The 12095-nt window shown below is 45.7% G+C and overlaps 1 protein-coding gene and 1 long non-coding RNA gene across 9 annotated transcripts in view; one reads left to right on the top strand and one right to left on the bottom strand.

The window, feature by feature from the left end:
- The window catches only part of LOC132239742 (uncharacterized), a 60566-nt gene that overhangs the window by 30384 nt on the left and 18087 nt on the right, over positions 1-12095 (bottom strand). The window lies entirely within an intron of this gene.
- On the top strand, positions 4063-6024 carry LOC132239739 (cyclin-K-like). Its single transcript, XM_059706505.1, has one exon. The coding sequence runs from the start codon at positions 4146-4148 to the stop codon at positions 5874-5876; it is 1731 nt and encodes a 576-aa protein (XP_059562488.1). The 5' UTR covers positions 4063-4145; the 3' UTR covers positions 5877-6024.

Below are 12095 nucleotides of genomic sequence, written 5' to 3'. Positions count from 1 at the left end.
TTTGTGCACGGGGTGGGGGGGAGGTCCTTCAGCCCAGATTGCAAGAGGGTGCAGGCCAGGCCAAGGGACCACACCAGTGTATGATCGGGGTCAGGGAGGGACGTGGGAGGTTGGCCAGCTGGGGAGAGACCGTGGGAGAGCTCCAGGGCATGTCCGGCCCTTCTCACTTAGCCCTGATCGGCCAGACCCCAGCTGCAAGCTAATCTATTGGTCAGAGTGTCTTCCCCATGGTGGTCAGTGCATGTCATAGCGAGTGGCTGAGCAGCCTTAGCCTATCAGTAACATATTACACTTTGATTGGTTGAATGGCCGACCGGACACTTAGCATATTAGGCTTTTATTATATAGGAAGGAGGATTCTGGAGAAGGCAAAACTTCAGAAACAGTAAAAAGGTCAGTGGTTTCCAGGAGAGAGGGGAGAGGAGACAGACGATAGGTGAAGGATAGAGGATTTTTACGACAGTAAAACTGTTTGAAACTGTAATGGCAGATACATGACATTACACATTTGTCAAAACCCTTATATACTTACATGCATAGCTCATGGACACAGACAATAGGGTGGTGAAGGCTTGTGGGGATAGAGGCTGGATGGAGGGGGGTAAAGTGGAGAAAATGAGAGACATCTGTAATACTGTCAACAATAAATATATATATAATTTGTAACTATGTGTGGTGATGGACATTAACTAGGCTTATGGTGGTAATCAATTTGCAATGTACACAAATAATCAAATCATTATGTTCTACATCTGAAACAAATATAATATTATGTCAATATCTTAGTTAAAATGGTTTTTAAATAATGCTGAGCAAAATAAGCCAGACACAAAAGAGCACATGCTGAATGATTCCATTTATATAATGTTAGAAAATAGGCAAAACTAATCTGTGATGTTCGAAGCCAGGATAATGGTAACTCTAGGGTGGGGGAAGTAGCAACTGGAAGGGGATACAAGGGAGGGCTTCTGATGGCTCTTAATGTCCTGTTTATCTATCCGGGTATTAGTTTCAAGGATGTGTTCACTGCAAGAATTTATTAAACTATATATTAATGATTTGTGTACTTTGATAGGTGTGTTACACTTTAATAAAAAATATTACATGAGCTAAAAAAAAACAAAAACACAACACCATAGAACTTTACAGCACGGAGTGAATGTTAATGTGTGCAAAATTTTCAAAAGTCATTTATAAGATTGGCAGGTCTAGGAAGGAAGGCAAACTATGATGTGAGAATCTGTATTATTAATGTACTAGAGGCCCAGTTCATGAATTTGTGTATGGGTGGGGTCCCTAGGCCTGGCCAGCAATCGGGGCTGATAGGGGGGGCTGGCCTGTGGGGGGAGGGACCACGGGAGGTTGGCCCCAGCAGCAAGCTAACCAATGCCGATTCCCCGAGGAATCGGGCTCCCTCCTCCCTCCTGTCTGGGTCCGGGGTGCGGGTGAACCAGATTCAGGGCTGTCAGGGCCCCAGCAGCAAGGTTTGGGTCAGTGCACATCATAGCTACTGGCTGGTCGTTCGGTCATAATGGTTGCTTAGGCTGTTTTATTTATATATATTAGAGCAACTTCACTGAAGAAGGAAGGGGAAGGGTGCTGGCCTAAGCAGCTTTGGAAATGACTGGAGTCTGCATGACTGAAGGCAAAGGAATCGAACTGCACTCTAGCAGATAATATGGGTTCCCATCAGGGCACAGATTAACAATTCTGATACTACTCAGCATATATCCTGGAACTGAATAAGGAAGTGGATGGTGGCTAGTGGGATACAGGCTTCTCACTCTTTGAAGAGAGGATTTATAGGTAAGAAAGGGGAGGAGGCCAGAATGATCCAGGTGATTAGAGTTGGCGACATTGGTCTTAATACTAGAGGCCTGGTGCACAAAATACGTGCACGGAAGGGGGGTGTCCCTCAGCCCGGCCTGCACCCTCTCACAATCCAGGACCCCTCAGGGGATGTCTGACTGCCAGTTCAGTTGGACATCCCTCTCACAATCCGGGACTGCTGGCTCCTAACCGCTCACCTGTTTGCCTGCCTCATCACCCCTAACACTCTACCTGCCTGCCTCATCATCCCTAACCACTCGCTTGCCTGCCTGATTGCCCCTAACCACTCGCCTGCCTGACTCATCACCCCTAACCACTCACCTGCCTATCTGATTGCCCCAACCACTCTGCCTGCCTGCCTGATTGCCCCTAACCACTCGCCTGCCTGACTCATCACCCCTAACCATTCGCCTGCCTACCTCATTGCCCCAACCCCTCTGCCTGCCTGCCTGATCATCCCTACCTGCTTGCCTGCCTGCCTGCCTGACTACCCCTAACTGCTTGCCTGCCTGCCTGATCGCCCCTAACCATTCGCCTGCCTACCTCATTGCCCCAACCCCTCTGCCTGCCTGCCTGATCATCCCTACCTGCTTGCCTGCCTGTCTGCCTGACTACCCCTAACTGCTTGCTTGCCTGCCTGCCTGATTGCCCCTAACTGCTCACCTGCCTGATCACCCCTAACCGCCTCTGCCTGCCTGCCTGATCGCCCCTAACCATTTGCCTGCCTGCCTGATTGCCCCTAACCGCCTCTGCCTTGGTCCCCGCCCCCGCGGCTTTGTCCAGAAGGACATCTGGGAGGTCGTTCAGCTGTCCGGTCTAATTAGCATATTATGCTTTTATTATTATAGATGGTTATAGATGGTTACATATAGAACTATTCAAAGACAGTGTGTACACACAGGGGTTAATATATACACATAAATTTCTGTGCTCTCTTCTGAGAAGGCCTAAGAGAAACAACTCCCAACTAGAAACAAATATACCCAGCATGCAGTATCCAAGAATCCATATAAATATGATACAAATAAGTGACTGAATTAATAAGTGGGGAGAAGAGACAAATCTCCCATGAAGAAGTCCAAATAATTTATGTGGCTCCTCCACCTCCAAGGAGGGTGAGAAAAACTCCTTAGGAATGGATTATATACAGTGACTTCCTCTCAAAAACAACACAGTGGAAAGGGAGAAGAAAAAAGTAAGTTTATAGTGGAGAAACCTGACAAATGCTGCCTCAGCCAGGTGATCAAGGCCAATATTAGTATTCATAACATGTACCCTCTTGATATGTGATGTAATGAAAATAGGACTTCACTTCTATGGTCTGTTTCCCAAAAGCCCGACACCACCATCAAGCACGGCCCTGATGGACCCTTTGATGCAGCCCTTCAACTCGCTGACACTTCGGGAAGCCTGTCGCCAATGACGCCACCTGCTAGCCAGATCAACAAGGACAACCAAATCCCCGGCTTGAGGACAGCTGAAATCCCTTGACTGAAGAGGCCAGCAACCTTCTACAGGAACAAGGCTCCTTGTGCACTCCATCCACTATGTTTATAGGTATGCTCGCTATCATTGCTTGTCAGTCTTCTTCCGAGTCTTAAACAACCCAATCAGAGAGGTGGCCGCTGATTTACATGCGCTATCATTTAAAAAAATAAAAAGGGGAGAATTTGCCGGAAGCCAGTCCATCCTTGCTGTTTGACACAGTCACTGCAGGGAAGAAACATCTGCATGCATATGTTTCAAGGGACCTACCGTATATGGCATACTGTTTGCTCACCTTCTTGGTGCTATGTGTTTTAACCAAGGTCTCCTCTCCGAGAAAGGTTGTTTCCCCAGGTATGGATTTTTCCCTGAAGTTAGGGAGGGAATAAAACCCCTTATCTAAATGCCAGGCGGGTAGTTAATCACTTTAACTATGAACAATCGCCCTTAAGCTACATAATCTTTACTTCCTGGAATGGAGATAAGAAACGCCCTAACCTTTGGAATAGAAATTGATAGGATTAAAATCAACTGGTATAAATACAGATGTAACACGACAATAAAAAACAGAACGTGGCTGGAGATCCTGGCTAGAGATCCTGGCTAGGCTGCTGATCAACTGAATGCTGTCTCCGTGTCATTCCTTCTTCGCCAACTCCGTCCACACCTTTGGGGACCCCTGGACCTGCTGGGGTTGGACCCCAACAAGGATCCCACGTCCAAGATGGCCACAGTCGGCAAGGAGAGATGTTGCTGAGGGACTTACCGGAGGTAAGGGGATTCTAACATTTTCAGAGAATCTTTTGAAAAGAACAAGTCTACTTTAATAAATGAAGGCGAATAAAGAAAATTCAAGCCCTTCAGTAACCCCAGCAAACCTGTACCACACAAAACCATGTTGGTACTGGGATAAGAAAGACTTGGATCATACACCCTCTCAGCTAGAAGGACTTGACCCAGCCACTGAGGCCAGGTACCGCCGAGAGGGGGCTCGGTTCATCTCTGATGTGGGCACACATTTGGGACTACACTATGATACCCTGGCAACTGGAATAATTTATTTTCATCGCTTCTATATGTTTCATTCCTTTAAGCAATTTCCAAGATATATAACAGGAGCTTGTTGTCTCTTTCTGGCTGGGAAAGTAGAAGAAACACCCAAAAAATGTAAAGACATCATCAAAACAGCCCGTAGTTTATTAAATGATGTACAATTTGGCCAGTTTGGAGATGACCCAAAGGAAGAAGTAATGGTTCTGGAGAGAATCCTACTACAGACTATAAAGTTTGATTTACAGGTAGAACATCCATACCAGTTCCTACTCAAGTATGCAAAACAACTCAAAGGTGATAAAAACAAAGTTCAAAAGTTGGTTCAAATGGCATGGACATTTGTAAATGACAGTCTCTGCACGACCTTGTCACTGCAGTGGGAACCAGAGATCATAGCAGTGGCAGTGATGTATTTCACAGGTCGTTTGTGTAAATTTGAAATCCAAGAATGGACCTCCAAACCCATGAATCGGAGATGGTGGGAGCAGTTTGTGCAAGATGTCCCTATGGATGTTCTGGAAGATATCTGCCACCAAATCCTGGATCTGTACTCACAAGGAAAACAACAGATGCCTCATCACACGCCTCATCAGCTGCATCAGCCCCCATCGCTCAACCCCACACCACAAGTGCCACCAGTGCCACCATCACAGTCGGCTCCAGGCCCTGAACCACCACAGCGCCCACAGAAGGACCCACAGACATCAACCCAGCCGCCGCCGCTGCCACTGCCACAGCAAGTCCAGCAGCCCAAGAAACTGTCCCCACAGCCTACTCCCCCCCGCCAGGTGAAGCGAGCCACGGTTGTTTCTCCCAAAGAAGAGAACAAAGCAGCAAAACCACCACCACCGAAAATTCCCAAAATAGAGACCACTCACCCTCCATTGCCTCTGGCCCACCCACCACCAGACCGGAAGCCTCCCCTCGCGACTGCCTTAGGTGAGGCTGAGCCACCAGGCCCTGTGGATGCCAGTGATCTCCTCAAAATCCAGATTCCTCCTCTGGCCCACCCGGCCCCTGTGCACCAGCCACCACCGCTGCCACACAGGCCACCGCCACCCTCCAGCTACATAACCAGAATGTCCACCACCAGCTCCTACATGTCTGGAGAGGGCTACCAGAGCCTGCAGTCCATGATGAAGACTGAGGGCCCCTCCTACAGCGCCCTGCACCCTGCCTACGGGCCTCCAGCCCACCTGCCCTACTACCATGTCTACCCCCCCAACCCACCCCAACCACTGGTGCCCCCTCTCCCAGCCTGCTTCCTCCCACCTGCCATCCCACCCCCAACTCCCTGGTACCCTCCACCTCCACCCACCTACAACCCCAACTTCGTGCCCCCCACCCATGCCGTTCCACCTCACCCTCCTCTAGGCCTGGGCCTGCCTCCAGCTAGCTACCCACTTCCATTTGTCCCCCCTGGAGGACAGCCACCTGTGTCCCCACCCATCCCCCCACCAGGCATGCCTCCAGTCGGGGGCCTGGGGCGCGCAGCCTGGATGAGATAACCTGATGCCTTTTCCCCCCTTTTGTTTTTTTAACAAGTTTTTCTAGTTACCTTGAAGGGGTAGTTGAGGTGAGGAAGCAGCAGGGTACCTTGTATCATGCTGGACAGTTGCAGTATGGGAAGACATGGACCAGGCCCAGGAGATGGATCAGATGGCCCTCCATCTGAAGTCAAGCTGTCGTCATCACTTCTATTCCGTGTTCTCTTCCATGACATCCAGTCGGTCAGAAGAACCTTTCTGATTTAGAGATATTTACATCTTTGTATTAAAGTTATTTTGAAGGGGTTGCCTGGTTGGATGGCTTTTTCTTTTTCCTCTGGGAATAAGGGGAGGAATGTACTTGGGAAGTAATGTATGCTTACATCAATCTGCAAGTTCCTGTACATAGAGAGACATTTTTTAAGTGTATGTAACAACATACTGTGACTTCCATCTTGGTTACACAGGAGACTCCTTCAGTCAGTTATCCAAATAAAAGCAGTTCTGGAAAAAAAAAAAAACAGAGGTGAGAAGGTTGTAATAATAATGTAAAGCTATGTGAAACTTACTGTAAGGGAGTAAAATGTCTACTTCTATTGGGCCAATAAAGATAACATTTATGCTAATTTAAGCATGTAAGTGAAAGGCCAGGGCAGTGATAAGGTTTTCTCAAACAAAACATTGGCATGAATAACTGTTGGGTGAATGAGGCAATTACCATGCATGCTTTCCTAGACACCACAAAAAAGTGTTAAACTCTAGCAGTGATCACATGATAATTTATTGCTTGTTTTTTTAACTGTTGTTTTGAGTATTTCGATCTCTTCAAGTATGTCACAAAAGTTCTAGCACACAAGAATGGGCTGGAGACTTAAGAGTTGAAAGTCACTGAGCCAGACTGTCAAAATGTCAAAGCTAAGAGAAAGCAAAAAAAGATGGAACCAGAGAGAAAGACTGATAGATTTCTGATCCTATATGAAAAGTCTCTACTTCACGCGATTAGGCACAAGGCAAAAAACAAACAAAAAACACACACAAAAAACCACACACACAAAACAAAAACCCAATTCTGTTCTGGGCCCATCCATGCCTATGATTACATTTGAAGAAGATAGCTCCTATATCAGAGAATTCATCTCCCACCAGCTGATACCAGAAGAGAGAAAAGAAGGGACAGACAAGCCCTGGTTAGTAGGGCTCAGTTAGTTGGAGCATGGTCTTGTACATTAAAAGGTGACAGGCTTGCCCTAGCCAGTTCTGCTCAATGGATAGAGCTTCATCCCTCAGAATGAAGGGTCCTGGGTTCGATTCTAGTCAAGGGTACCTCGGTTGCAGGCCCAATCCCCAGCCCTGGTTGGGGCACGTGCAGGAGGCAACCAAGCAATGTGTCTCTCTGATGTGTCTCTCTCACATCAATGTTTCCCTTTCTCTGTCTCTCCCCCTCCTTGCCACTCTCTCTAACATTCAGTGGAAAAATATCCTGGAGTGAGAATTAAAAAACATGGCGGGTTCCATCCCTGGTCAGGGCATGTTTGGGAGGCAACTGACTGATGTTCCTCTCTCACATTGATGTCTTTCTCTCCCCTCCTCTCTCTAAAAATCAATTTTTAAAAATATTTTTAAAAAAGAAAGGGTGGAAGAAAAGCCTTTTTTCCCCCTACCTGAGCCTTAGACCACTGTCAACGCTATAATTATATTACCCTTGCTGTTTATTTTGGTAATTTACCGGGGTAAGGTACATTGGATAATTTAAAAACTAAATTCAGTCAGTCACTTGCAAAAACATTCAACTGACTTATGTGTGGACCAGTTAAGTGTGAAAGTCACACAGCACCCAAATTGTGGCCATGTGTGATTTGGCTTTTTTATTTTGGGGAAAGAAAATGGTTAAGCCTTAAGCGATTATATTTCTCTCTGTCGCTCTCACTCTGGGGGAATAATGAGTTCCTGCTGGTGACACAGTGGCTTGGGGAGGCAAGCAGCGAGGTGGTTTGGTGCACATCCAAAGCTGTGTGTGTGCCTTTACCATGAGACCTGGTTCTGTGTGAGGGACAGTTAGTGAACTTTGCTGAAACAGGGGCTGGGAGTGCCACGTGTTAACACACAGACCTCCCCCTGAGAGTCCTAAGCCCTTCTCAAACAGCTCGAGCACCCTTACAACTCCTATAGTCAACCACATAGGGCCTCTCTACTAGGTTCCAGATCCTGTGCCAGGTGCTGGGGATCTTTCTCGAGTTCCTTGGAAAGCAGTTCCCAAGATAAAGGTTTCATTTCCCTCCTGCACCAGCCATTCTAGATTTCACTCACCCTTGGCCAGTACTCTAGGCAGCCGAGGCTACCTGCCTAATGGGCTGACCCAGACCTCAGCCCTGAGTCCTTAGCTGCCTTGACCTTATCAAGCCATGGCTGTTGAAGGGGCCCATTTACCATTATCCCTGGCATGGAAGCACCAAGAGACACCAGGAGACGCCCAAGTGAGTCCTCTAGGCTCCAGTCCACTCCTCCATGCTTTCATTATGTGGAGCGACCCTACTCCTTGTGGTCATTATGGTCAATTTTGTCCACTAATGTAGTTCTCTCACTGACATGAAAAGCCTAAAATGACCTGGCAATAGTCACAGCTTCAAGTTCAATGACTGCCTGGTGTTTCCTCATAGGAACCAGGACCTTTAATAGGACAGAGCCTAGAGCTGCAAGCTTGAGAAGCAGTGATTGTGAGAGGATCCACACCAAATTCTACCCTTGGTTCCTGTATTGGGGACATAGCAGCATAGCCACTGCCTCCGTGCATATACTGCACACTGGAGGACAGCACCCTAACACTAAAGGCCATTGCCCCAAAGCTCGCACCCTAGCTGAGCCTTCAATAGTCTTTCCACTGTCCCTTTAGACTAGCTACTCCTGGGTGATCCGATATCTGGTGAGACCAGTGGCTCTTGTGTTCACTTGCCCACTGCCACAATGTTGTGCAGGATGCCACTTCAATAGGTCAGGAATTCTGTGAGCCTTTGGATGGTGGGTACTAATAGATCAGTGGTCAGGGCAAGTATTGAAATTACTCTGCCACCAAGTGGGTGGTCTGGTTTCCTCAAGGCTCATCATTAGCTGTCCACATCCACAAGATTTGACATCTTGTCTACCTCATTGTTGAGCGCTTCCTTTGCAGTGGGAGTTCTCTGGTGGGCATTAATATAAGATATACAAACTTTGTGCCCACAACCACAAGTTCATCATCATGCTGCTTCCCCAGGTTACCTTATCATAGACCTTCCAATCTGGTTCCTTGCAAGCCCTTACCAAGCAGCCAAGCCATTCACCCTTGTCCCAGAATTCATATCAATCTCTACCTCAGGCCACTTTTCCCTCTTTATAAAGTGAGCCACCAATTACACCGTTTGCATCTCTGTCCACTGAAAGAATTACTCTCACTAATTCTGTCAAGGTCACTCTGAGAGGGGCTATAATATGGCAGCTGTCCGTTTCCAGCCAGCACCAAGATTCCGTAATCTTTCTCGTCCACTGTGCTGGAAAATGGATGGTAGGTGGCTAACTTTCCTGCTGCAGTAAGTTCAGGGCAAAGATGTGATATGAGTGAGGATCTTTGGCACTTAAGTCTGTGTTTTCCCTTGACAACTCTCCCTGCCAAACCAGAGGGGAATGCATGCCCAGTGGGTGGTCACTACTACTGTAGCAACAGGCCAGAACATGACACCCTCTGCAGAGCAGATCAGAAAAATATCCGTGCGCCAGACCCTACTCTGCCCACTTTTGGGGGCATACTTTAGGCTGCGGCTATTATTACCAGCTTGAATGCCATTGCTAGAGAAAAATGAAAAAACCACAATTTGGTTTAAGCCAATCCTGGCTCCCAAATTGTGTTCCAGCCCTCTGATTGGCATGCCTAAGAGAACAGAAAACTTAAGAAATCTGCAAGAGGTCTGCCTTGTGTTGATCTTTTTCAGGGATTTAGAAGTTGCTGGATGCTTGGATGTATTGAGTTACTAATTTCCCTTCCTTTTTTCTAAAAGCTCACATGTTAAGCATTCATTTCTTAAAAACATGCCAAAAGGATAATTTTTGTCAGAGTTGAAATATTATTTTAAAATGTAAAATAAAGTCCCGATAGCAAATATTATCAATGTAGGCACTTGAATCTACATACAGCAACTTCAGAAGTATCGCCTTCTTTTGGTTTCAGGGTTTGAGAATGAGAGAGAGAGAGGAGAGAAAGAATTTTCAAATGTTTCTGAAGTGTTTATTTTTCTGAGATTCAGGTTTGCTTACTGGATGAGAACGGTCAATCCAGGACAGTTGGCAGCTCCAGGTAAAAATGTGCCTATATTTGTTTTTAGTTGTGTTATGATACCTTTCAAGCCAAGGTTGCAGATTGGCAGTGCCCTGGAGAAGGGAGTGAACTGGGTAGCACCCACACCTCCCTTTAGGGAGGCCTCCATCCGAACCTGGAGCAGGGCCACACTGAAACTGACCCGCTACTCTGTGCTACACTGAGTCAGAGCAGCACCCTCAGCGCCCGTCTTCACTAGAGCCTCCTCTGGATAGGCCTGTCTAGGGGCAGGTACAGATTTGCTAAATGGTGTTTGTGTGTGTCCTAGGAAGTATCTTTGTCAACTCCATAATTTAGGTTGTTAGAATGGTGATAAAACAGTATGGGAACCACTACCTGTTTTTACCATTTAGTGAAGGTGTAGGCCTTTTATTCCAGAAAAGTGCTGATCAAAAGTAAGGTATTCTGTCTTACAAAGTAGTGTGTAATTAACCTGAAATTTAAAAAAATATATATATTTTCCAAAAGTAACAATAAATTATATTTCAAGAGAAACAGTTAAGTGCCTTGTGTATTATGAAACTCCTTTGATTAGTAAGTCACATTATTTAAGGGCTGTTGGAAGACCAACCTCTTACTGTACAAACTGCCAATTGATCATTTGGGAAAGGAATTGAAGGGTCAGGAAGAGCTTTTTGTCATACTAATGCATAAAGACACACAAAGCATGACCCAGATATGAAAAGGGGCCAGCACATTTAGCAGATGCCATTCATGGCTGAGCTGAGAAGGCTGCTGCTTGGGAGTTCTAATAACAAAGAAAATAATGGGGAATGGGTTGGGGGAAACACTGCCCAGGGTGAAACACCAAGGGAGATAAGGAGGATATGGGAGAAGTATGGCTCCAGAAAAAAAGGAAAAACAGGATGCAAAAAGATTCCATTTTTCTAGCTTCTACCCTCCCCTCCCCATCCTGAAAATTTGAATCCAACTAGACAACATAGTTGACTACAAAAATCCACTCTTTTCATTATGGTTATAGTTATAAGAGAATATATTAATTTGAATAATACTAGCTGCTAATAATAAACAGCCCTCAAAAAAGTACACACTTACTGAAAGAACATAGAAATTTATCTCTTTCCAAAACCTATAATTCAGTGTGAGGCTCTCTTCCACAAAGCAAGAAAGGAACCCAGACTCCTTCTGTTTTGTGGCTGTGTCATTTCCTAGGGCCTTGTCCTCTTCTGCATCAAAACACTGGAAGGGGGAGAAGTATAAAGAGGGCACAACTGTCTCTTAAAAACCCTGGCTCAAAAGTGACATGTAAAATACTATTCACAAATCACTGGCTAGAAAAATCATGGGCATAGTTACAGTCTATGCCTACCTATAAGGGTGCAAGAAATATCGTCTCCCTCTGTGCCCAAGAAAAAGAAGAAATGGATTTTTTGGTGAACAGCTAGCCATCTACTTGAAAACAGATAAATGCTTTATTCATCTTTGCATGAGTGCCCCTGATGTGCATGGCAGGTTTGTGATAAGTAAACGTTAGTGAAATAAATGAATGCTGGACTGACTAGGGATAGCATACTACTAACTTACTGAGAGCTTACTATGTGCACCTTTCTAAGTTATTTACACATCTTATTTAACCCTCAAAGTTTTGTGTACTTTTACTGATGAGGAAACTGAGGCACAGAGATTAAGCAACTTTCTGAAAGTCATTTATCTGTTAAGTGGCAAAGCTGGATTTGGAATTCAGATGCTTCATTCTTACCACTATGTTTTGCTACCTCCCCGAGTGTAACTTTTAATCACAACTTTTATTCATGCACACAAGAAACCAGCTTTTAGAATTTTACAACACAAAGTTTAGCATAGTATAGTGTGTCTCAAATTGGATTCCAGAAAGGGGTTCATTGAGATCACTAGGACATTTTTTAAGTTTTAAG

Source organism: Myotis daubentonii, chromosome 8, assembly GCF_963259705.1.
Source record: "Myotis daubentonii chromosome 8, mMyoDau2.1, whole genome shotgun sequence".
NCBI classification, from domain to species: Eukaryota; Metazoa; Chordata; class Mammalia; order Chiroptera; family Vespertilionidae; genus Myotis; species Myotis daubentonii.
This window is presented reverse-complemented; position numbering and strand designations above follow the sequence as displayed.